The sequence below is a fragment of the Ursus americanus genome, chromosome 32 (genome assembly GCF_024610735.1).
Source record: "Ursus americanus isolate L20-20 chromosome 32, mUrsAme1.1.p, whole genome shotgun sequence".
Lineage (NCBI taxonomy): Eukaryota > Metazoa > Chordata > Mammalia > Carnivora > Ursidae > Ursus > Ursus americanus.
The window spans coordinates 7,727,007-7,752,596 of record NC_142158.1 but is presented as its reverse complement, the minus strand read 5'-3'; the positions used below and the strand labels follow the sequence as shown (position 1 = coordinate 7,752,596).

The following is a 25,590-nucleotide window of genomic DNA, read 5'->3' as shown; positions in this document are numbered from 1 at the left end:
ACAAATGTAGTGATCTGAAGGGGCACCTGCATCCCAATGTTTATAGCAGCAATATCCACAATAACCAAACTATGAAAAGAGTCCAGATGTCCATCAACAGATGAATGGATAAAGAAGATGTGGTGTATATGTACAATGGAATATTATGCAGCCATCAAAATTGAAATCTTGCCATTTGCAAAGACATGGTTGGAACTAGAGGGCATTGTGCTAAGTGAAATCATATGATCTCACTGATATGTGGACTTTAAGAAACAAGGCAGAGGATCATAGGGGAAGAGAGGAAAAAATAAACCAAGACAAAACCAGAGAGGGAGACAAACCATAGGAGACTCTTAATTTTAGGAAACAAACTGAGGGTTGCTGGAGGGGAGGGAGTTGGGGGATGGGGTAACTGGGTGATGGACATTGGGGAGGGTATGTGTTGTGATGAGCACTGAGTGTTATATAAGACTGATGAATCACAGACCTGTACTCCCGAAACCAATAATACATTATATGTTAATTAATTGAATTCAAATTTTTTAAAAGAGTGTGTATGTTGTGATTTTTTTGGCCTCTAGAAGTTTTGCTGCAGGAGGGCTCTTCAGAAATCTTACCTGCCACAGAGCAGGAAATGAAAGTCTAGGTCGGGTTTTCAATCTCAACCAGACACTTGGCAAAAGAATCCTTGACCCAAAAAACATTAGGTCTTTATTGAGCAGGAGGCCTCAGCTCAGACTTCTCCTTTTCCCACTATGAACTCCCTTCTAAGGTCTTTGAGGGTCATTTCTTTAAAATGGCCTCTGTTCAGTGCTGCTTCCCCCCTCTCCGGCCCCCTGAGCAGAGTTCCCGAACCTGAGTGGTCCTGAGCACAGTCTGAAAAAGGCTGGTTTGGTCTGAGCCTCAGCTTTGCCCTTGCAGTGGTGGGACCCTGGTCAAGTTACTTCAACTTTGTCTCAGTTTACCCATCAGTAAAAGGGACATAGTAATAAAATCTTCCAAACTGCCAGCTCATGCTGGGAGAAATCAAACAAAATACAGTCCTTCCATTAGTGATAGAGAAATTCAAGTGACACAATGATCAGATTCCTGATAAAGCTTGTCCTTAATACATTTTAATAAAACAAATGACTGAATGGATTTACATTTCAAAGCATCCATCCCACGTTATGGAAAGAAACAGTGAGAGACAAATAGAAAGCAGACACCAGTCTGAGTCTGGATCAGCCCCAGGACCATTGTGGATCCCAGACAGTATTTCAGACTGTTTCTGGGATCTCAGGAGAAAAGATTACAATATTACAGGAATATGGGTGTATTGGAATCTTGCACCTCTGGTGGGGTAACTATGGAAGCCAGGCTCCCCTTTTTTCATAGATGGGGGAACTGAAGCCCAAATCGTTTGATCAGCTTTTTCAAGGCTACTGTCAGTTACTGGCAGAATTGGGAGTGGACTCAGGACTTGGTACTGCCCTCTGCTGCCCCCCTTAGGTCTCCACAATGGCGGATTCTCCATCTTCGCCTTTGTTCATTAGGTACTTTATACTTAACCCAGTGGGTGAGAAAAAGAATGTGATATATTAGTATAAATGTTATTCAAATCTTATATGCCTCTATGTATGTTATTATGTCATTGTAATCAGATTCCAAAATGAATTTGTGTTTCCTTTTCCCTGGAGTATCTCATATTTTCATGGAGATACTAACCGTGCTTGTTGGATTCTTTAGGATTGTACTAATCGCAATTGTTATAAAAACATCAGCAAAAGGGATGATGTATATTGCCTTGCATGACTGAAGAACTGAAGAAACTTCAGCTTCAGGCCAAGATGGTTCCAGGTGTTTGACAGATGTCATTAAGAAGCTGTCTCTATACAGCAGAGATGAGCTTCCCTCAGTGTCGGCTTCACTTGCAGGCCAATGCTCTCTATGTCATGGCCCTTGGCCAATTGACATGGTCACAGTTCCAAGTCCAGAAGGAAGACAAGTGTCCTCTTTCCAGGAGATCAGTGAATTCCTGAGTGTAATCTCATTGCCTGGCTTGGCTTGTCTCGGGCACAGAACACTGATCAGTCAGGTGCATCAGGTGCCACCCCTGGGTACTGAGGAGATGTCACCCCTATCAAGACCACATGGCTTGGTGAAAGGGCATGATTCCCAAAGGAAAATCAGGGTGTTGCCACCAGAAGAAACAGAAACAGATATGGGACAGGCAAAGGTGACTGTACGCGACCCCTGCCCTCCTAATAGCCCCATGGATGACCATGACATTCTTTGTCATTACCCCAATCCTCCAGAGAGGAACCAGATGCTCTGGGTTCAAATCCCACATCTGCTTCTGTATAGCTGTGACCCTCGGGCAAGTGTCGGTCATCTAATTTTGCCTCAGTTTCCTCATGTGAGGTGGCGACAGCAACGGTACTTACTCATAGGCATGTATGAGGATTAAAGGAACTAATAGTACATGTAAAGAACTTATATCAGCCCCTGGCATATACTAGGTATCCAGTACATGTTAGCGATTACTACTCATTATTGTAACTAGCATTGCTAAAAAAGCAAACATCTAATTTAGCAAATTAAGTTCACTCTCAGTGTTATTTCCTTAGAATACATTCCCGTAGGTGGAATTTTCTGGTCAAAGCTCCCTCTGTGTTTCTAGCTCCTGTTATCTGCTTGCAGGGCGCTCTGGGCAGCACAGAGCCAACAGGGTCACCAGCAGAGCGCCCTGGTGCTGTGGCAGTCCTAGCGCTCTCAAGCCCTCTGGTCCTAGAGTAGCAGTTTCCTCTAAGGGCAAACAGCCTAACCGCAGCACACATGGGCTGGGGATGACCTGAGAGCTGCCCCACCGCACCTGGCTCCTCCGTCTTCCCCCAACCTGCCCCCCCCGCCCCGCCCCCGAGCGGCTTGCGCATGCGCCGTCTCTCTCCCCCATGCCCATTGCTGCCTCTTCCCGGGCTCTAGGTGCCCCCTTGAGGCCTGTGCCTCTTTCCCTCTCGCACAGGGTCCCGCTGCAAGAGCTACTCTGAATACCCTGACACTTTTCTTACATCGAGCAACGTTAAGTTTCTTTCCTCCACCCAAACTAGGTGCGGGACCTAACACTGCACGGCCGAAGGGAACTAACTTCCGGACTCCAAAGGCGGCCCCACCCTCCTAAGAAAAATCTGGTCTTGCCTGAGATGTGACTGCGGTCATTTCCTGTTTTTTCTTTCATCAGCAATTCCTGCTGCCCAACTCAGCAGTGTCGGAGGGAACTCGGCGCTAGGGGAGCTAATGGCCCTGGGAGTGCTCAGAGTTTCGGTTGGAAGGTAGAATTAACGTCCTCGGCATACGGGAGGCCAAGTTTTCTCAGGGAAGTTGGGCGTCGGGCCAGGAAGACGGCGGGGCGGGTCGTCTTCCCTTTGAACTTCCGCTCCTCTAACCCCCTTGTGGGAAGAGGCAGCATCCCCTAGCTGGTTAGAGAATCCACCCGTCGGACATTTAGAGTTGGTGACTTCAGGGGCACCTGAGAGGCTCAGTCCGTTAAGCGTCTGCCTTCGGCTCAGGTCATGATCCCAGGTGGGATCAAGCCCCACCTTGGGCTCCCTGCTCATCAGGGAGTCTGCGTCTCACTCTCCCCCTCCCCCCAGCTCACGCACGCTCACTCTTTCTCTACCAGGCTCTCTCTCATGGGGAAAAGTAAATAAATAAAAAATCTTAGAGTTGGTGACTTCAGAGACCATGCAGTGTGGCATCTGCTTCCTGCCTCGAGGGATTCTGGGGTCCAGCAACCTCACGCAGACTGCAGGATGAGGCTCTAAACGCTGGTGCTCCTCCCTGTGCACCTGCCATGGTTGCGGCCGCAGCAGCCCGCTGGGCACGAGGGAGGAGAAGCCAAGTTCTTGATGCCCAAATGCATCCCAGAGGCATCAGTGAAAACAAGGAAGACAGTTCTTTGGGGCATTTCTCCTGGGGCTGCCTGTCGTCCCCAGACTACAACTCCCATCAAGAGCCAGGGCCCAGTTTCAGCAAGCACAGGAGCAGAAGAGAAGCCAGGGAGTGAGCAATGAGGTGCAGTCACGTGCCCATGCATTCGTCCCGCCTGGTGCGCACAGGGATGCACACTTGCCACGGGGAAGCTGGTCTTGCTGAGAGCCAGACTGCAGCCTGCCATCAGCTGGGGGCCCTGGGCCGGGTGCAGGAGGGAGCAGACCTCACTTCTCCTGGGGTGGGGGCTCCCCACACTGACACAGCTTAGACCAGACTAGCTTCTGAAAGCAGTCTTAGACAAGACTCCATGCTTTCATGGAGCCAGCAGTCTGGTGATGGAAATGTCCTCCTGTGTTTCTCGAGTAAACACAATACCACAGAGATTTTGTTTAAGAGAGCGAGCGAGCACGTGCATGCACGTGAGGGGGCGGCAGGGGGAGAGGGAGTAAATTTTAAGCAGGCTCCACGCTCAGCATGGAACCCAATGCAGGGCTCAATCACACCGCCCTGAGATTACAACCTGAGCCGAAATCGAGAGTCAGATGCTTAACCAACTGAGCCACCCAGGCACCACACATAGAGAATTTTTTAAAGGTAGAAGTACAGGGCATAGAACAGGACCTCCAGCTCCATCCGAGAGGTTGTGGAGGGCTTCCTTAAGTGACATGGGAGATGGCTCAGGCAATGAGATGGGGCGAGTGTTGCCATTGGCGGGAGTAGCCCATGCACCAAGACCAGGAGTGAGAAGTCAGGTATGGCTGGGACGTAGACACAGAGTAGCCAGAAAGCCTGTACGAGACAGGATCACACGCTGTACCTCACAGACCAGCTCAAGGATTCTGGACATCTCCTAAGAGCCACAAGAAGTCCTTAAAGGATGAACAGGCCTCAAGAGAGGCATGAGCTGTGTGTGTGTGTGTGTGTGCGTGGGTGTGTGTACACTAAAGAGTGCTCTATGCATTCTGTAGAAAATGGATTGTAAGGGACAAACATGCATAACTGAAAATTATCTAGGTGGTTATGGCAATCATCCCGGCGGGAAAAGGCAGTATCCTGTATGAGCACGGTAGAATCGTGGATGGAAATCATGGGCAAGTGAGACCCAGGCAAAAGGTGGAGTCAGCAGGACAAGAAGCTTGACTGCGGGTAGTCCAGGTGAGGCCTGGGTTTGGGGCCTGACATCGGAGGAATGCTCCTGCCACTTACTGAGATAAGGGACCGTGACGGGGGTGTGAGAAGGGGGAGGAACTCAGTTGATGACGTGCTGAATCAGAGGTGCCAGGAAGACAGTCAAGTAGAATTCTCCCAGAATCAGCAACTTGGAGAGATTCCGGAGGCACAGGCTGATGGGGAAATAGTGCCACAAAACCAAGCCGAGCACAGTGAAAATATAAAAAGATACCAGACCTCAGGCCTTGACCGGCAGTGCTGAGGCAGGGCAGAGTAAGCCACCCCTTCTTACTCGCCTGAGCCTGCTCCTGGAGGGGAAACTCAGGCTGCAAGTACAGCTGCATAATGCAGGACTAGGGGCACCAGCCACACCCCCAGAAAATCTGTGTGTAACTCCTGACCCCCAGCAAAGTTTAACTACTAACGGGCTACTGTTGACCGGAAGCCTTACGGATAACATATAAAGTCCATTAACACATATTTTCTTTACGCATTTACTGTATTCTTACAATAATACATTTTTCTTAAAATTTTCAGGGTTTCTAGGCCACATGGTTCACCTGTGAGTTTTTGCAAATTGTCGTAAATCTCCCCAAATTTTTCCAATGTATTTATGGAAAAAAATGCACGTGTAAGGGGACCTATGCAGTTCAAGCCCATGTTGTTCATGGGTCAAGTGTACTTGGCTAAGGAATTTGCAAATGAGCAACTGTGAATGGAGAACTAGACAGACCCCAAGAATCCCAGCGGAGAAAGCCAACCTTTCAGGCATCAGCTGGCTGACACCCAGGCAAGGTGGCTGGTGGAAGATCACTGGGACTTTATCCCTGCTTTAATCAGGCTAATTATGGCTTCTCAATGCCCGCATACCTGACTCCATGGCCAACATATGAGATGTGCCAGCAATGCTAAGAAAGTTTCCTCTGTGGAAAATACCCTCAAACCCCCTGATCTCAAAAAGAGAAAAGAGAAAGGCTTCACATTGAAGTCAGAACTACAAATGTAAATGCAACCGGTCTGCCTACTGACATCAAAGTGGAGGCCTTTATACAACTTCTAACTTGGCATGATTATGAGATCCTCAGACAGAATTTATGGTCAAGTTTTACAAAGATAACCAAGGAAATCTTAAAGCAGATGGGCTTTGCAGTTATTTGAAGAAGGAATCTGGATTGTGCAATAATGCTTTTGGATGAAGATGAAATTAGAAGCTAGAAATCCCATCCTGAGGTAGCTCGGTTTCACTGGAAGGGGAAGAGGGGGCATCAGAAAGAGTTCGAGCACCACAGGAAGAAGCTGGCTCTGTAACGAAAGCAGCTGGACTGCTGGAACACTCGTGGGATGCCCCACCAGGGAGTGCTCATCAGCAAAATGTTTCACCCTGGGGATTTTGAGGATGGTCCACTGGTGCTGATCAAGGTCAGAGAAAACCTGGGAGGAGAGTGGTTAAAGCTTGGGCCAGTCAGGAAGCTCCTTCTCTTGGTGAGACACCCAGATGTCCTGAGGAACCTATCTGTGCACTCAAACCTTCCACGGAAGGTGGCTTGGTGGCCATCGAATCTGTCTAAACATGGGGTGAGACTACAGATGGCCAGGCTGAGAAGACCCCAAGAGGGAGGGAGGAACGGCCGAGAGAAGGGAAGTGGATGCCAATGGAGGCATTCAGTGTTCAACTTCCATCTTTGCTCCGAAAGGCCAGACTTCCTAAAGGAAGGCCTTTCCAGAGCATGAGCACATCCAGGATGAATGCTCAAGAAGCCACAACTAACATGGCATGTCAACAACCTAGACATGGAAAGATATTCGAAAAATGAGAAGATGGGGAGATTCTGAAGATGTTTCTGAAAAAGATGCTAAAGAACGTGGTCCCAAAAGAATCTGAAGAAGGCGGTCCCCAAAGTGATGAGAACAGTCTCTGAAGAACAGCCTCGAAAGACGCTGAAGAAAATGGCTTTGAAAAAAGTCTGAAGGTGACCCTGAAACTCTGAAGAGGAAGACATCTTAGAAAGAGAATCTGAAGACTGCTCTGAAAAAGAGTTTGAAGAAGGCTCAAAAAAAAAAAGAAAGAAAGAAAAAGAAAAAGAAGAGGAAGAAAATGGTGTTGAAAAAGATTTAGGAAGGAAGCGTCCTGAAAGCTGAGCATCTGGGGATGGCGGCTCTGAGCGACTGTCTGGTGGGGAGGCTGTGGGGATTCCGATGAGGAGGAAGGAGACGCACCCGCGGAAGCGTGTGATGATGCGAGGAGATGGCAGACAGGAGGAAGGCAGATGGAAAAGGGTCTGGAGATGCTGAGGAAGAGGAAGGCACAGGCAAAGCAAGGGACAGGCTGCTCCAGGACGAGGGTGCCAGCTCGAAGGAGTGTGATGAGGGTCCAGCGACAAGCTGTGTGGCCAGTCTGACAAGGGGACTGTGGGTGGCACTGGGGACGCTGAGGAAGGAGGGCCCCTGTGCACAGGCAGTGGCTCCATCCTCGGGAGTGATGATGATGAGGAAGAGGAGGAGAAGGAGGAGATTTAATCTCTTAAGCCTGCTTTTAGGGAGCCCCTTCCTGCTACAGGCACCTCCACTCAGGACAATTACTAGTAGTGTCACGTGAATGCATGCGCGGGGAGAGGACGCCATCGGAGTGACGCTGGGAGACTTTCACCGTAACCCCCACGCAGTGATTTTACATACGTGTTACACAGCTGTTCACTGAAAACTGCAGAGCCATTGTGCATTCAAGCAAGAAAAAAAAAGAAAGCGATGGAAGATCAAGCCCAAACACAGCACTACAACACTCGCTAGGAAAGATTCAACCTTCTATGAAAAAACAGAAATTCCCAAGTTGAGTTATGAAATCAAACAAAAGAAAAAAAACTACGCCATGCCAGGAGAACTGTTTGAAAACAAGAATACCCATGAAGGTTGAACACAGGGAGATGGAAAGACATCAGAAGAGAAAAGCAAGCCTGGGTGAATAATGGTCTCAGTCGGAACAGAACTCAGGGTGAACAGTGACGGCTGAAATGCTGATCGGCTGTAGGACACCCGGTCCTGCCCGACATGAAACATCTCCCGCTCACTCTGTTGTGGTTTCAGTTTATTACAGGGGCCTCTTCTCTTTGCACGTGCTGGCTGCGCCGTGCCGTGGAGGTGGTGCGAAGCGTCACTGCCCGAAGTACCAAGCAGGCGTGCAGTCGATGGGCTCTTCCTCCCAGATGGTTTTCAGCCGCTGGGCCCAGGATGCCACCATGGCCTTCCTCTCTTCTTCTGAGGCAATCTCGGGAGCAAAACTGATCTGCGGGGCAAGGACTTTAAATCCGCAAAAGTGCAGCGCCCCATGCTGCGGCCCCAGAGAAAGCAGAGAACTGATCAGAAGCTGCATCCTGTACGTGTCATTCCAGTAAACAATTAAAGGGGGGAAATGACCTGAAATAAGCCTTCAAAAAATTAAAGAACAACTTCACTGCTACTAGGTAACCGAACTGCCCTATAACCTTACGGCGTAGGCCTTGACGGGCAGGAGGAAACTTCAGATCCTAACTGAGATTTATCTGTAATCTTTGCTTCTGACTCAGACAGTAAACCGTATGGTTTTGATTGATTAGGCAAGTTAGGGTACATTCATACAGTGGATTACTCTAGAACGATGTGACATTATTCTAGCTACACAGTATATCCGTGTACGGTTGTTAAACGTGTCAAGTAAAAATAAAAAGAAATCTGAAGTAGTCCATTTGTGGTATACCATTTATGTAAAAACATAAACAAAATAACCCTAATAATAAAAAATATTCATATAAAAATATGTATGGGCCATAAGGAAATACATCAAATTATTAAAAGTAATTATTTTTAAGGGGGGGATTAAAAGGACTTTCTATTTTTATATTTTGTACACTCACTCTTTTTTCATAATATGTACTTTTGAAAACTGAAAAGAATATATAAAGATTTTCTAAAAACCAGAAGAATTTAAACTTGGCTTATGACCCCCAAGAGACTAGTTGACCTGTGGAGAAGGAAGTTCAGGCCTGTAAGTTATCACTGTCTCCCGCAGAGCGTCACTAAATTGAATCACTATCCTTTCAAAGACAACTTTTACTAGAAATGTCACTCTTTCCTCTCTGCACTCCTTCCCTTAAAACCCATACTACTGTCCAGCTTGCCCTACCAGGGGTAAGTCAGGGGCAAGAGGCCCACAGGTCATTGTCTACGTTTTTAAAGCAAGCTCACAAATTGCTGAATACGTGATCTCCTCCTCCCTGGACAAACGTCCCTTCATAACATCCTGGAAGAACGGCTTGCGTCTAGGTTTCTGGGTCTCCTGGGAGCTCGGAGCCAGGATGTGGCCACCTGACCCACAGCCTGCTCCCTTTGCCCTGACCCTCTGCTCCGTCCCTCAGCAAGGGGTGCCTCATGTGGGGGCACCCCAGCCTGCTTGCATATGCTGCCCCTGCTGTCCCCTTCACAGACGACTCGGGGATGCGCAGAGGCAGCACGGTGTCTACCTGAGACAGCAGGCCGAGTCCTGGGAACCCGGGGAGGGTGTGGGCCCTGGGGACGGGGCACAGCGCCTGGCTCCACGGACCCATCACCTGTGGGCGGTGGGAGGCTATCTGCACTGCTGGCCCTGGGGCACCTTGTGCCAGCGCTCGAGCAGGATGCCACCTTCACAAAGCGTGGCCAGTGTGGACGGCACCCCCGGTGCTCTGCACACACGCAGGGCTGCCACGGAACAGACGTCAGTGACCCAGCTCCCACCCAACAAATTCAAAGGCTATTGTTATAATAAATATGTGTTTTCCCTACTGGCCCATGTTTTCAGTGCTAAGTAAGACATTTAAAAGGGCTAAATATTCTAACGTCTTGTATTCAGGTGGAGTCAAAATGGTCTGGGTTTTGGGCTTACATCGCATCATATTTGATACCTGGGGGAGCTGCAGGGGACGCGGAGGGGGTGGGGGGTGCAGCGGGTACCTGGAGGGGCCACAGGAAGTACCGAAAATCTCCGCTGACTCCGGTTTTCCCGTACATCTCGGCTGTGCCCCCGGTGGTTACCGAGAGGAGGGCCAATTTATTCTGCGGAGGAGGAAACAGATCCATGTGACGCTGGCAGCGAGGCTGAGAACGACCAAGAGGGAGGGTCTGAGGCCAGTCCCTCCAGGGATGGACAAACGGTAACACTCTGCTCCGCCACGCCCAGCTACAGGCGGCAAGCACAGCCGGCGGGGACAGGGGGGCCCCGACTTCTGCTGGAGAGCAGGCTGTGACGCCGGGTGTGGACGGGCGAGGCCCGGGTGTCGAGCGCGGGGGCTGCAGTGAGGGCGCATGAGGCAGCACGCGGCCCTGGCCCAGGACCGCTCTCGGGACGGTAGCATTACGTTACCACCCAAGACCGACCGTGTGACCCTACAGTTTCCTTACACGCACTTATTTTCTGAGGCTTTCAGAATTCAGACATCATGTACTTCAGCAAGGACTGAACTTAGTAAGAAATTCACAGCTACTGTGCGCCCGCCAGGCTCCGTGCAACGTTCACCCTGCAACACGCGTGTCCTATCATTCCGCTTTTCAAGGAGGAACGTGAAGCTGTGAGGTGAAGTGGTGTGAAGTCACGGCTCAGTTCTGCATCGCGGCGCAGACGCCTCTCCCGAGCCGGGGCTGACTCCGTGGGGCCCCGGGCAGCCCTCCCACAACCCCAACTCCGGGCCCTTGCCGGCCACGGGAGTCGTTCGTGGGGGACGCATCTATATCGAAGCTGTGACCTCAGAAACTGCGCTCTTCTTGCCCGAGTACAGCACACGGGGCTTTGCCCACAGGGGCTCAATCCATTTTTGATAAAAAGGCGAACGAGAACTAGGACTTGAGGAGATGCCCCCCACCAGGACATAAGGATCCTCACCCCGGGGTACACACCTTGAGAAAACCGGAGTCGTAGAATCCTGGGATGTCAAAGGCAAAGCCCTGACACAGCACCCTGTCCATCCAGCCCTTCAGGATAGCCGGCACGCTGAACCAGTACAGCGGGAACTGGGGAAACAACACCAGGGAGAGACGGATGCGGCGGGCCGCCTCAGGTTGCAGACTGGCTGATCCAGAAGGAATCCCACCGTCCTCTTCCCAGATGGCTGGGCAGGCGAGTATAACCAGAGGGCAGTACGCTCGAGCAGGGGCATTTCTTCCCTTCCGCTCGGAGGCGTGCCGGGTGGACAGGGGGATGGTGGGCGTGGGGGGGGGCAGAGCTGACCATGGTCCTGGTTGCTGTTACAGGTGGCTCTGTGTCCCCCTGTGACAGCCCCTTAGGCTGGGCCTGGAGCAGGTGGGGCAGTGCTGGGAAGTCCTGCCGGACACTGGCTCTCTGGCAGCAGTCCCTGTGACTGATCCAATCAAGGAGCACAAGAGGAAGGAATTTGTGTGGGAAAGAATTTGCTCCTTTCTGGGGATGAGTTGCTGCCTTCTGGAAGTCAGGCTGAGTGAAGTTCTGGGAAGCTCCAGATTTTGACACAAACTAAAGCCTTATCCTCAAAGATTCCACACACCAGCAGTAAGATCTACCTAAAGTCCACTCTGGTCTTCATAGAAGCCCTGACACTATATCCAGAATCATCATCAATGACAGGAGATGAACACAGATAATAATCTGTTACCAAAGGCGGAAGAAAGCCCATGTTTCATGTGCTTTTGCTGTAAATCTAACACAGGACTTGGCATTGAAATTTAAGCTCCACAACACACTGCTGTGTGATGCTGGCAAGTTACTTAACCTCTCTGTGCCTCCTTTTCCTGATCTGCCAATATGGCTAGTACAGGTTACTAGGTCACAGCATCGTGGGGAGGATTCAATGACACAATACAGTGCTCAGAACAGAGTAAATGCTCCGTGAGTGATGGGGAGTAGTGATCACTACTAAGTAGTAGTGAGGAATGGAATTTTTATAAGTGTTGAATGAAAAACAATAAATTTATAATGCAGACCCTCTGGGCAAAGTATCAAGAAAAGAGGAAAGGCAAAGGGAAAAGAGCTGTGAAATGGAGTAGAGAAAAAGAAAGAACGTTACAGAAAGAGCAGGCCTTGGCTTGCTTTAGCTATCCAGCTGCAAGAATGCAAGAGCAGGGAGAAAGGAGAGACGGGCTCCATGTGGTCACCTGACCACAGCGGGCAGGAAGAGAAGAATGAGAGAGCCAAGTATGGTTCTGCTTGGACCATGGGCCCAATTTTGATACAGCCCCACTGTCCTGGGGTGGCTATTATTCTGTGGATGATAAAGCACGTGGCAAGCGAGGTCTGTGGCCCCGTGATCCAGCCACATGGAATTAGGATGGAAGAGCATCTTGCACTCTGATCAGATTAGCAGCTCCCGGTGCCTGGGAAAGAAAGGGAACGTGCCAGGAAGGGGGGCGTCTAGAGGTAGCCTGGGCAGGGCGGAAGAGGAGGGCTGAAGCATTCCCCCTCCCGTAGGGGTAGGGTTATTTTATGAAAGGTTTGTGAACTTTGCCTTCTACACACGTTGTTTCACCTGGAAACTGGTCGCATCCTTGTCCCTCCCCTGCACGTGGGGGTCTTATCTCACCCACTCCCCGCCTTTACCCCGTGTTGAAAACAGAGACAATCGGGACCAATCAGATCCATCTTGGAGATCCGGGATCTAGAGCCCCAGGCCCTGGTGTGCAGCGAGAGGCCAGAGCGGCATACGGGGAGCAGCGGAGGAGAATCAGAGGGAGAGGACAGAGGGGTCCAAGCCTCCGGTTCCACGGTCCCTGAAGCCCAACTAGCCTGCCTTGGCTTCTAGGAGACCCAAGGGACCAGGGCCCTGAGAATAAAATTCCTTTTTTCTAGTTGACTTGGATTTCTGCCAACCCAACAGCTCCCCAAAAGCACATGTTTATTTTGCTGCCAGGCTGGCGGTTCCCTCTGTAGGAACACAGGCCTGTCTAGCTGCGGGGAGGGGGGCGGGCTCCTGGGTGAGTCAGAGCCTGCAGAAGCAGGCTCTCTCTGCAGGGAGCCCTAGCCTGGGGCAATCTGTGAGTGAGTGCACAGAAGGTGAGCTGGTGAGGCAACCAGTAACAGGAAGGAAACAAAAGACTTTCCTCCTAAGGATCAAGATACTTAGGGCAGGAGTTGCATTTGGCCCCAATTACCCTGACAAACATTCCTGTCGACAAATCCGGTTTTCATGCAGCCCCTGCCTGTGTGGGGTGGGGATCAGAAGGGAATGGAGGCAATTCCCCTTGCATGATGCAAATGTTTCTTGGACCGCGGGGCTAAAGGGGAATTCCACACAACTTACCTCGGAGTCAGGGCTCTGAATGAATATTGGCAACACGGATCTCCTTACCCAACCAGACATAAATAAGTGTGCGATTGTGCTAACAACATGAATTCTATTTCTAGAAGTGCGCGACTCAATATTTGGAAAGAGCTTGTACATGGAATGAATCTAATTCATTATAACAATTAGAGGCAAAACAAACCTGAAAGATCACTAGATCAGCTTCCTGAACCTTTTTCTGTTCGTCAGTTATGTCACTGGCCAGAGACCTCTTCTTAAAGGCTTCGTATGCTTCCACCCCATAGTTGAAGAACTGGGGATTAGAGAGAGCACCTGGAGAAGAACAGGCCAAATGTTCTCACTCTCACACGCGCACCCGCAGTCCATCCTGGCCAATCCCACGAGCATCCCTGTCATCTGGACTCCCCAAAGCGAGTGGCCACTCACTGAGACCCCACCAGGTGTTGGGCCCTGGGGTCGGGCTATGGAAATAAAAAGGGAGGAAGCTACTGTTCTCACCTTCACGGGACTCAAAGTCCAGTAAGAGTAGGTAAGTAACCAAACGATTAACATACAAAACAAGTTAGCTAGCTCAGTCTACTGTTACGCCAGATAAGCCTCCCATCTTACAATCAAGACACATGTGGTCTAACTCAGTACAGCAGTGGCTGGCTTTGCTTGCTTGGGTTAGTGATAAGCTTTGTACACCAGGCTTTGAAGATGGAGCAGGAGTTCACCAGGCAGCCTGGGGCCCCGGAGGGAAGAGACAGGACATTCTGGGCATAAGACTCAGAGAAGGCAGGGTGTCTGACAACTGGGCCAGCCCAGAAAAGGGCCACCAGGAGCACCTGCGGGGCAATGGGTGAAAGGCCAGGAGGGCTGCAGGTGGTTTGGGTAGAGAGATGGGCCAGAGATTGTAAGCCTTCTTAAGGAGCTTGAACTTTTCCTGCACGTGGGGAGCCATGGGGCGTATGCAGGGAAATACGTAAATGCTCCGAAGTGGGTGTGGACAAGCTCACTGCAGCAGCAGGGATTCGAGAGCAAGCGTGGTGGGGGGCACACCACAGGCAGCAGCAGTGGGTGGTGGGAGGAGGGGGCTCAGGCTAGAACTTCCAGCACTGCCCCTGGCAACAAAAACGGAAGAGAAGTTATTTTGGTCTACGCCTTCCAGTGGGATCTTGTCACCCAAAAGGATTCATCAAAGGCATAAATCAGCATTACAAATAGCTTAGCATTTATTGAGGACCTCCTACCTATCAGGTGCTGTGCTCCACACATCACCTCTTCTGTCTTTATGACAACTGGTAAGTGTAAGTCCCAGTCTACCAAGAGGAAAGCAAGACTTGAGAGAGGCTGAGTCAGTTCAATACCACGAGGCCTCGGTGGCACAGACGTGGGGCGACGAGGCCAGGTGTGAACCACTCCACCACACGGGCTCCGGAGAGGAGCACACAAACCCTCAGCCGCGTGCGGAGGAACCAAAAGGAGAACTGAATCCAAGGTCCTCAGTAGACTCATTCTTTAGAAACAGGTCAGTGTTCTTTGCTTCCTCCTTTAACCTACCTATATATGATTTTCATTCAAAAAGCACCTACTGAGTGTGTCCTCAGGATAAGGTTCTGTATTGACAGAGTCACCCAGAGGGTAACTGCCATAGGCAAGAGGTCGTGTTTTCTCAGGCAGGTTCCAGGTAGGCTTTTGGCTACTCACAGTATGTGGAACGTACAGCAGACCTGGGGGTGGTTCTGATAATGGTAAACAGAGATGAAAAACGTGCGTAGGCCAAACATATTCTAGGTAAATTTAAAAAGTAAATATCAAAATAAAGGTATCCACGTATCACTGGAAAATAAGAATATTTTTTATAAGTGTGGGTATGGGGAGGCCTTTCTAAGCAAGACAGAAAACCCAGAGCCGTAAAAGAAAGACTGGCACAGGGCCTGAAATAAAAGGTGGGAACGACATAAAGATAAATCAGAAGGGGAATTGGTAAGTTATATTACATACCAGAGAGTGCTATGCAATCAGTAAAAAGACTTCCGAAGCTCGAAGTGCATAAGGCAAGTCCCATGGCATGGCACCATTCACATCTGTATCTAGAGAGTTTCCGAACTATAATTTACATGGATATGTACCTTTTTGATATTTAAGTAAGATCCACAATGATCTACACCAAAAAGTTAAACTAATTTGTCTCCATGGACAGAATAGGACTATGGATTATATGTGAAAAGGGGCTGTACTTCTTACCCTATGTTCACCTATTCACTGTGTTTTAAAATATTTTTTTACAATAAGCTTGTGTTACTTTATCCACTTAAAAACTAGTGGCTCCTTAACATAAGAGTCTGTCTTTCCCAGTCCCGGCTCTGTTGTTCCTTAAGTGCAAACTGTTGACTGATGTATTAAAATGAAAGAAAGGCAAGAAGATAGAGGATGTCAGCTATCACCATCAGTATTAAATATTAAATCTTGGGATTATCATTAACACAATTACAAACAGAAGGAAATTAAAGTATTAAATACTGGAAAGGCCAAGGTGAAGTTATCATTATTTGCAGATGATTTGACTGTATACCAGGAAAGCCCCAGAGAATCCAGAGAATCTGCTGAAATCTACTACAAACAGTAAGAAAATTAGTCGTGGCTGGATACACACACACACGCTCGCAGGCACACAGAGATTAACCCTCTTCACAGAGAGAAACAAAAACCCATTCACAAGAATTATGCACGATCTGTATGAAGAAACCTTGTAAAGAGAGCTGCGGGGTTGTAAAGGAACACGTGAGCAAATGAAAAGCCATACCATTCTCCTGGATAGGATCAGCATAAGAAAAGTTCATCTGTCAATTTAATGGAATTTCAATAAGAATATCATCCGGTTACTTTTCGAATCTGGAAAGTTAATCCAAAAGATTTTATAGAAAAGTAAAGTAAAACTAGCTAGAAAACACAGAAAATAAGGCAAAGATGGTGACCTAATTCTATCAGATATTCTATCATTTGCCAAAATAATTAAAGCCATGTGGTACTGAATCCATGAACAGATAGGGAAAAAACCCCCAAAACAACCCAACAGAATACAGAGTGCAGAACAGAATCAAATGTACCTGGGAATTTAAATCCCAGTGAAGGCGGCATTTTAAATCAGGGGCTGGATCATGCAATGAATGATGATGAGACAACCCAGTAGGTTGTCGTATCATATACCAAAATAAATTTTAAGTAGACAGTATTTTTTTAAAGTGAAATATGTCAAACACTAGACAAAACTATCAAATTAAATAAAAAAAATCTTGGGGGCGCCTTGGTGGCGCAGTCGTTAAGCTCTGCCTTCGGCTCAGGGCGTGATCCCGGCGTTCTGGGATCGAGCCCCACATCAGGCTCCTCCGCTAGGAGCCTGCTTCTTCCTCTCCCACTCCCCCTGCTTGTGTTCCCTCTCTCGCTGGCTGTCTCTGTCAAATAAATAAATAAAATCTTAAAAAATAAAAATCTTGGAGTGTATATAAGTGTGACACAAAATCTAGAAGTCAGGGAAGAAAAAGACTGATCAAAAGCCAGCTAGGTAAATAAAATCCTGCATGGAAAAAACACCATAAGCAAAATCGAAATAAAACACTAATTAGGAAAAATGTATTTACAACTCATATCCCACGCTAGAAACTAATTTTTTAATACACAAAGAGCTCTTTAAAACCAATAAAAGACATAAGGAAAAAATGAGCAAGGGATATAAAATAGTTAATATTTTATTAAAATATTAATACAAACATTAATAAGTATAATACAAAATATTAATACAAATAGAAAGCTAAAAGTATTTATTTAGCTTTTCAAAAAAAATATTTTAGAAAATGCCGTCAAAACATCATGTTGTAAAAAAATCCAGTAAAGAAATGGGCAGAAGAAATGAACAGACATTTCTCCAAGAAAACATACAAATAGCCAACAGACACATGAACGAATGTTCCGCAACACTAAGCATCAGGAAAATACAAATCAAAACCACAATGAGATACCACCTCACACCAGTTAGAATGGCTAAAATTAACAAGTCAGGAAACAGATATTGGCGAGGATGTGGAGAAAGGGGAACCCTCTTACACTGTTGGTGGGAATGCAAACTGGTACAGCCACTCTGGAAAACAGCACGGAGGGTCCTCAGAAAGTTGAAAACAGAGTTACCCTATGACCCAGCAATTGCACTACTAGATATTTACCCCAAAGATACAGATGTAGTGAAAAGAAGGGGCACATGCACCCCAACGTTCATAGCAGCATTGTCCACAATAGCCATACTATGGAAATAGCCCTGATGTCCACCGACAGATGAATGGATAAAGAAGATGTGGTATATCTGTACAGTGGAATACTACTCAGCCATCAAAAAATGAAATCTTGCCATTTGCAACATAACGAATGGAACTAGAGGGTATTATGCTAAGGAAAATAAATCAGTCAGAGAAAGATAAATACCATATGATTTCACTCATAAGTGGAATTTAAGAAGCAAAACAGATGAACACAGGGGAAGGCAAGGAAAAACAGAATGAGATAGAAACAGAGGGAGGCAAACCACAAGAGACTCATAACTCTAGGAAACAAACCAATGGTTGCTGGAGGGGAGGTGGGTGGAGGGATGGGGTAACTGGTGATGGGCATTAAGGAGGCATGTGATGTAATGAGCACTGCGTATTATATGCAACTGATGAATCACTAAACTCTACCTCTGAAACTAATAATAAAAAAAATACTAGGAACCCCCCCCCAAAACCCCCATCATGTTGTATACCTTAAATATACATAACTTTTGTCAATTATGTCTCAATGAAGCTGGAAAAAAGAGAAAATGCTTCTTCCATAAACACAAAGACAGTAAAGCTCACTTACAATGAGAGAAAGGCAAATCACAACTACACTGGGAGACCAGTTTTCACCTGACAGACTGGCTATTATCAAATTGGTCATGCGGAGGAAATGAACACTTGCAAACATTGCTGGTGTGAGTGTAAATGGTCCGTTTACCATTTGATATTATCTATGAAAATCAAAAGTGCACCTTCCCTCTGACCAGCAATCCCACCTCTAGATCACCTGTATACGTAGGAAAACACACGTGGCCATGATTCTTCCTTGCAGCTCTGTTTGTAACAGGAAAAGATCAGGAATGATCTGAAACGTCCTGCAGAAGGGGCTACTTGAACTATGACACCTCCACACAATGAATACTTAGGGCAGTAAAAAAACGAACGCAACGTGCAAAACATGTAAAATACGCTAGCATTCCAAAACGAAGGAGAGAAAATGGAGACTAAGCCCGTAATTGCTTCCCGTAGCACAGACGTCTCTGGAGGGACACAGAGACAAGTGAGTACCCTGGTAGCTTGGGGGCAGAGACACTGGGTGGCTGGGGGACAGCGATGGGAGAAAGACACCGATGGGAGAAAGACTTGCCATGCAGACTCTTTTGACTTGGAACTGGGTATCATGTGCAATGGTTAGTTTTTTCAAAACATTTTTTCCATTAAAAAACTAGAAGACAGTTAAAAAACAGGGGCACCTGGGTCGCTCAGTCCATTAAGCATCTGCCCTTAGCTGAGGTCAAGATCCCAGAGTCCTGGGGTTGAGCCCCATGACAGGCTACCCATTCAGCAGGGGGTCTGCCTCTCCCTCTGCCCTTCACCCTGCTCATGCTTGCTTTCTCTCTCTCTCTCGAAAATAAATAAATAAAATCTTAAAAAAAAAAAAAAGTTAAAAAACCAAAAACTGTTTAGCCCACGACTCACCGATGACATCTTTCCTGGTGGCCCGCGGCTCGAAGTCCATGGCGTACAGATCGGAAATGGTGATGGTACAGCCCTGCTTGCTGAGTTCCTCCACTGCCACTTTCTTCAAGGACCCATTGAAAGACCTGGGTTCTTGGTGAGCATAGACAATGAGCACTTTCTTGCCTAAATCAGAAAAGAAATGATTTCTCTTGAAGAACAACTCCTCTTTGTCGAAATTCCATGAAGACGAAGATAACAATGGAATGTGTAGATGCATGATAGGCTCGAGCTAAGAAATACCAGCCTTTTTCATGGGTGACAGTTTTAAAGTAATGAATGGTTTTAAAAATCCAGTTAATACACAGCTCATCACTGCCTGCTTTACTAATGCACAGATGTAAAATGGGTCAAGTTACGATTCCTCAAAAATAACTCTGGGAATTTCTTGAAAAGCCCAAGCTATTGTGGTCATTCTCTATCAGAGGTTTCCGCCCTGCCGGGAAACAACAGAATGGAAAGCTACCGTAACTAAGCTCTCCTGCTAACCCACTTTGGCAGGCATCAGCTACAGCTACAGCTCTGCCTCCTTTTCCTCCAGCCCCACTGAGATGGGACAAGTAAACAAAGTAGGGAAAATCAGACCCCTAACCCCAGGGGGAGGCAGGTTTAGATGGCGCCCCACTTTGGGTGGCAAGGCTGATGACAAAGAGACTGTAAGAAGAGTCAGGTCTTACAGGTCCTGGCTGTGCCATTAATACCAACAGCCGCTGAAGCAACATTTCCCTTGTTCAGAAGATTCTGTGAAATCACATATTGCTTTCTTCTGGCAGCCGGCTTTGGTCATCTGCTTAATTTGCCCTCAGTAATGTCTAAGACTAAAATGTCCGAACTCTTGATTTCAATTTCTCAGTTTAGGCCCCTAAGTAGGAAACAGCAATGTTAGTTTGAAGCAAACAGTTTGGGCACTCAACCCGGTGTAAAGGTTGGAGTCCACGGGTTAGCTTAATGGTTAACATTTTTATTTTAACTTCTCAGACTCATTTGTGATACAGGAACTCTACCGATGGACACAAGTAAACATCTATATCAGCGGTTCTCACGTGGGGGCAGTGTTGCCCCCCAGGTGGGACAGCCCACAATGTCTGGAGACACTCTGGGGTGTCACAGCTAGGGAGAGGGTGCTCCTGGCATCAGCGGATAGATACCGAAGAGCTGCTAGACATTCGGCAACACGCAGGACACATCACACCAAAGGATTACTGCCCAGGATGTCGGTAGTGCTGAGGTTCCGAAGCCCTAATCTACACCACACTGTGTAAAATAAGGTGGACTTTTATATTCTGAAAGAATTTTTATGCCATATTGTTGAAAGGAAAAAAGTTTAAGGATGGAGTGTGGTGTGTGTGTGTGTGTGTGTGTGTTGAGTAGGGACAAGAGTAAAAATTGTGTTGCACTGAATTTTAAACCACGGTTACTCCTCACTTGATAAATGTTTATGGGGCGCTATGCTCATTTGCTTGATAAATGTTTATGGGGCACTATGATAGCCTGGATATCATTCCAGAGGCCAGAGGCAGAGCAAAAACAACATAAGCATGGCTCTCACTTTTGAGCAACTTATATTCTGGTGGGGTTGAAATAGACAATAAAACAAGTAGGAAAACACAAAGTAAGATAATTCAAAATAGTGATTCATGTTAAAAACAAAACAAGTTTTAATACATTTCAGTGCTGTTTGGGTTTTTATAACATATTTAACCTCTAATTAAAATTTTTATTTAGAAAAGTTCATCTCCCCCATAGGTCATAGTCACCTGCCATGTTCTAAGAAGACGGATTCTTCCCCTCTGACTACTACCAAAGGGAGGGTCTGCTGTTAATCCCGGGCACAGGAGGATTCAGTGTGGCGAGCCCCAGGCTTTCAGCTGCGGTCACTCTCCTCAGCAACCCCAACAATCTGGAAGAGAAAACAAACACTTGAGGGAAGGGGGGAGACGTGGTGGTGAGGTCAATGTACCAACTGCAGGCTTCAGGAAGGACATGCAGATGTGTGTGAAAAAAGCTTTCACAAGAGGGGCAAGAAACCAGTTGGAGATTTAAGCTTCAGAGGACAAATCATGACCAGTGCCAAAACCAAGACCTTTTTTTTTTTTCTTTTGAGAGGACTCAGAACCTTCCATGAAGGCAACCAAAACGAAGAGGTCCTAGAAAATGAGCTATGATAAGAAGCAGGAGGCATGCCTCTGTGTCCTTCCTCCCTCTCCCACATTTCTGCCCCCCCCGGCCCCGCCCCCAATCAAAACAGCTGAACAAAGGTCAGGGGTGTTGGTAAAAAATTCATAGTTACCACGTCTACTGCAGTCTGCAAAGTCCCAGCATGGCTGAGAAGAGCAAGACAGACAAGACATACATAGGGTGGCCTGCACATAATCAGGCTCTGGAAAAATGTTAGCTCTCCCGAGAGGGCCTCAAAGGCACAAAAGGGGCCTGAATCCTCACTCCTGGCTAGCCAGCTCTGAAATAATCGGGTTCATTCTGCGACAGACAAGATACCTCCAACAAACCTGCTCCCTCTGCCCGAAAAAAACAGCCCAGAGCCTGTGACTCAGGGTCAGTGTGGGGGTGCTGTATGTTGCCTGTTGTACCCAAATGACAATTTTCACATATCAGTGCATCACCATCAGATACCAAGAACAGAGAGACGGAAATCAGGCATACCCATGGCCGTGACTGCAATCTGGAGCACAGCCTGCGGTCGCTTCTTCCTGGGCCCTCCGCACCTCCAGCTGCCCAGGAGCCCCAGGTAAGGGCTGAGGTATGCAGAATACTGCCAAGAAGTCACAGTGGGGGCTGTAGGGCAACGGGCTCTGGCCCAGTTTGGGTGTCCCGGGGACAGAAAGAAAAAGAGGTTTAAATAATTGTGGCTGGAGCTGAGTTGAGGGCAGGCAGGGTGCTTCAACTGGAGAGGGGGCAAACAGCTCTGGTCAGACAGAGGGTGGGAACTCCAAACACCATCAAACCTCAAAGGTGACTTTAAATCCTGCCCATTTGCTTAAATTAACTACTGACTGAAGAGTTAGGAATCTGCCTCTTTGGCTACCCAGCATCCCCTCTTGTTTCTAACGAACAGTCCCTGAATTTATTCAGGAGTCAGTGTGCCCAGTTAATCCCTACATTTTCCGGTCTTCCACTCAGGGGTGGCCAAAGAGGTGAAGCAGAAGCCATTACGCGTGGCTCCTAGGACATATCCTTACAGGGGCTGACCCGGGGGCGGGGGTGGGGAGGGTGGAGGTGCTATTTCAGCCCCTGCTGCTGGCCTTCCTCTGAGCTGCACTGTGGAATGACAGCTAGGGCTCCGTCAGTCATCTTGTTATCACGGGGGTAGACGCTCTGGCCTAAGGATGGTAGACCAGAAATACAAAAGAAACCTGGATTCCTGATGCTTCCTTGGAGCCACGAGATGGTTCTGAGTTGCCAACCTTCAAGACTTCTCTATATGGGAGAGCAAACTCTGAACTGTGGTTAAGCCATTTGGAGTTGACTCTCCATGAACAGCAGTGAATGGGACACAATCCCAATCTATGCATTCATTCGGCTGGGTCACCGGCTCATAGGAGGACTCACCCTCTGGCCAGGTACTGTGCCGGGTGCGGAGGCCACAGCGGTGAACAAGACCGGCAACGATGGAACTTTACAGGGGGTGGGGGGAGGGTGCTGGGCAGACAAAACCAACAGGCAAAGAAGGCAACCATAACATTCAAGATAGTGATAAGTACTAATAATAATGCTAAGTAATAGTGAGAGTGGTAAGAAAATAAAGTACTTCTGTGGCTAAAATGGCCAGGGGTATATTTGCTATTTTAGATAGGAGGTCCAGGAAAGTATCTCTGGGAACAGGGATGTGAATGACATGGACCCAGTCACACAAAGATCAGAGGTTCAGGCAGAGGCAATGGCAAGTAAGAGGCAGGAACTGGCCTGGAGTGTTCAAGAAAGCCTGTTTGACTGGCCTGCAGTTAAAAAAAAAAAAAAAAAAAAGAGTTGGCTGGTGGGAGATGAGGTCAGAGAGGTGAGGTGGGGTCCGTAGGAGAGGGGCAAGGATCTTATTCTTTGGGGCGCCTGGGTGGCTCAGTCGTTGGGCGTCTGCCTTTGGCTCAAGGCGTGATCCCCGCATTATGGGATCGAGCCCCGCATCAGGCTCTTCCGCTGGGAGCCTGCTTCTTCCTCTCCCACTCCCCCTGCTTGTATTCCCTCTCTCTCTGGCTGTCTCTCTCTCTCTCTCTGTCAAATAAATAAATAAAATCTTTTTTAAAAAAAAGGATCTTTTTTTTTATTAAGAAATTAATATTTATTTTGCATAAAGATGACACTTGGGGAGATAATTCTTGAATATTTCACATAGTATAATTATCAAAACTAAAATACGAATATTATAACATAGTTATTCATCTCAAGTGCTTTTTTGGGCAAAATTAGTTATTTTATTTTTTTTTTATAATAATTTTTTATTATGTTAATATTCTAAGCCTCACAGAGAGCCACTGAGGCATCTTAAGCAGGAGAATGATAGGATCCGATTACTTTTTAAATTAAAAGGTTATCAGTGTCACTGCAGGCTTAGGGAACACCTTATCCTGAGATTCCATTTTGGCTTGGATAAATGCTTTGATTTTAATACCCATGACAAGGCATGCATTCTTTTGCATCCCCAGGCCTCACCGTTCCCTGCTGTTTTGCTTGGCCCAGTTTACGTATTGATATCACACACCTGGCCACCTGAGGCATGCGAATTTGTGGCTCTCCATCTGGTCTATTCTCCTGTTTGTACAGAGTAAGACACAGGCCCAAGAAGTGAGTGCCTTGTCCAAAATCAGAGAAAAGACTCCAAGCCAAGCTCTTTACTAGCTGTCCAGTGCTCTTCCCCCCCCCCCCACCCCCCTTCCTTAACACCCAGCAGCACAGAGCAGTTTCCTTCATTAGGAAGGAGGCACTTACCAAGCTCAATAAGAAAAAGGAACCATGTGGTGTGTGAAAATTTATAAAGGGAAATCTCATTTGAAGTGGAGTCAGGACGCCTTGTAGGGGGACCTCTCACCACACACTCTCCCTCATAGCTTACCTCACATTCCTGAACAGGAAGAGGTTCATTTTACAACCCCAGCAGGAGCAAGAAAGATTTTCTTTCTCCTTGCCCAGCAACAGTCCAGTCGGTGAGAAACTGTCACTATTCAGCCCACCAGAAACCATCACCACCCTGAACTCTTGGTTTCCTCCAACAGGCCGAACAGACCTTTGTTTAAAGCAGCCCATCCCACCTTCCTTTTCTTGATGAAGTAATGTCCCTCTCCTTTGTTCTCCGGACTGACCTATGGTTTGCCATAGCCTGCGTGTCCCAAATTGCAATTCCTCTCCTATTCCCGAATAAACTCATTTTGCTGGTAAAATAACTGGCTCCTTTTTTTTTTTTTTTTTAGGTCAACAGGCTATTAAACTATGTATACCACACCCAATGGCTCTGATATTTTTTATGTATTCCATCTTAATCAGCACCCAGAAACTATTTTATAACGTTCTCATGTGACGTCTGTGAAAATCAGTAAAAGGAAAGGTCACTTAGAGTGGAGTGGGAGGCCAGCAGGAGCAGCTCTCGCACGCTATCACTGGGTTAACCGCAGACCCAGGAGAAGAGGCAGATGCACTCGCACACAGGTACTACCTCACTGTCCCATCAGCGGGTAGAGAGGTTTCCTCCTGCCCCAGCAACAGCCCAGCCAATGGGAGGTGGTCACACTCAGCCAATGAGAAGCCAGGAGACTTGGAACTCTGGTTTTTACTGCAATGGACTTTTGGGTTATAACAGCTTTCCCAACCTCCCCTTTCCCAGCATTCCTCCCGGTTCTTCTGGGCAGTTACCTACAGCTGTAAAGTTGCTTGTCTGAGATTTCAAGTCTCCGCAATTCCCAAATAAACCCATTTTTTTTTTTTTTTTTTGCTGGTGAAATAACGGTCACTTTTAAGGTTAACAGTTCCTATACCTCTTTCCACGTAGACAGGCTCCGGAGCCAGTTATTTCAACAGCCAGATAACATCTCAACATGTATGCATGCCCATTTGTGACCATTTCTCTTACTGGACACCTAAGGTATTTCTGTCCCCCCCGCCAAAGTATAAATAGCGCTGCTAGCCGATGTCTCGTTTAATACACATTCCTTTTCATGTACTTCTTTAGCTAATATTCTCAGAAAGACAAAAGGGTGAAGATTATTTTTCTAGGATCTGCTACAGACTGCCACGAGCCAAAACAGGGGCGGCCCCCTGCGGCCAGCACAGCCCTGGCCGGTGCCCTGTTGGCCTAAATGATGGCACCCCCTCGCCAAACTCACCCTGGGCTGCCCTGTTTCATTTTTAACACGAGGGTAATCACACCACGGCCCTCCTAG

General features: G+C 47.6%; 1 protein-coding gene and 1 long non-coding RNA gene across 4 annotated transcripts; one reads left to right on the top strand and one right to left on the bottom strand.

Moving 5' to 3' along the window:
• Nucleotides 1-1,075: 1,075 nt before the first annotated feature.
• NQO2 (N-ribosyldihydronicotinamide:quinone dehydrogenase 2) lies at nucleotides 1,076-21,103 on the bottom strand. 3 transcript variants are annotated; one of them, XM_045811529.2, is made up of 6 exons: nucleotides 20,965-21,103; nucleotides 19,169-19,333; nucleotides 13,582-13,712; nucleotides 11,026-11,139; nucleotides 10,087-10,188; nucleotides 1,076-8,449 (listed from the first exon to the last, which is right to left on the bottom strand). In XM_045811529.2, the coding sequence occupies exons 1-6, from the start codon at nucleotides 20,969-20,971 to the stop codon at nucleotides 8,273-8,275; spliced, it is 696 nt and encodes a 231-aa protein (XP_045667485.1). In that variant the 5' UTR covers nucleotides 20,972-21,103; the 3' UTR covers nucleotides 1,076-8,272. The 3 variants fall into 3 exon arrangements, with proteins under 3 accessions (XP_045667485.1, XP_087714360.1, XP_087714361.1); XM_087858234.1 differs by having other exon boundaries at nucleotides 1,076-8,404; XM_087858235.1 differs by lacking the exon at nucleotides 20,965-21,103 and adding an exon at nucleotides 19,885-20,212.
• On the top strand, nucleotides 20,193-22,404 carry LOC123801500 (uncharacterized). The gene is made up of 3 exons (XR_006782255.2): nucleotides 20,193-20,475; nucleotides 20,954-21,953; nucleotides 22,346-22,404. It is a non-coding gene; the product is annotated as an uncharacterized LOC123801500 (long non-coding RNA).
• Nucleotides 22,405-25,590: the final 3,186 nt, after the last annotated feature.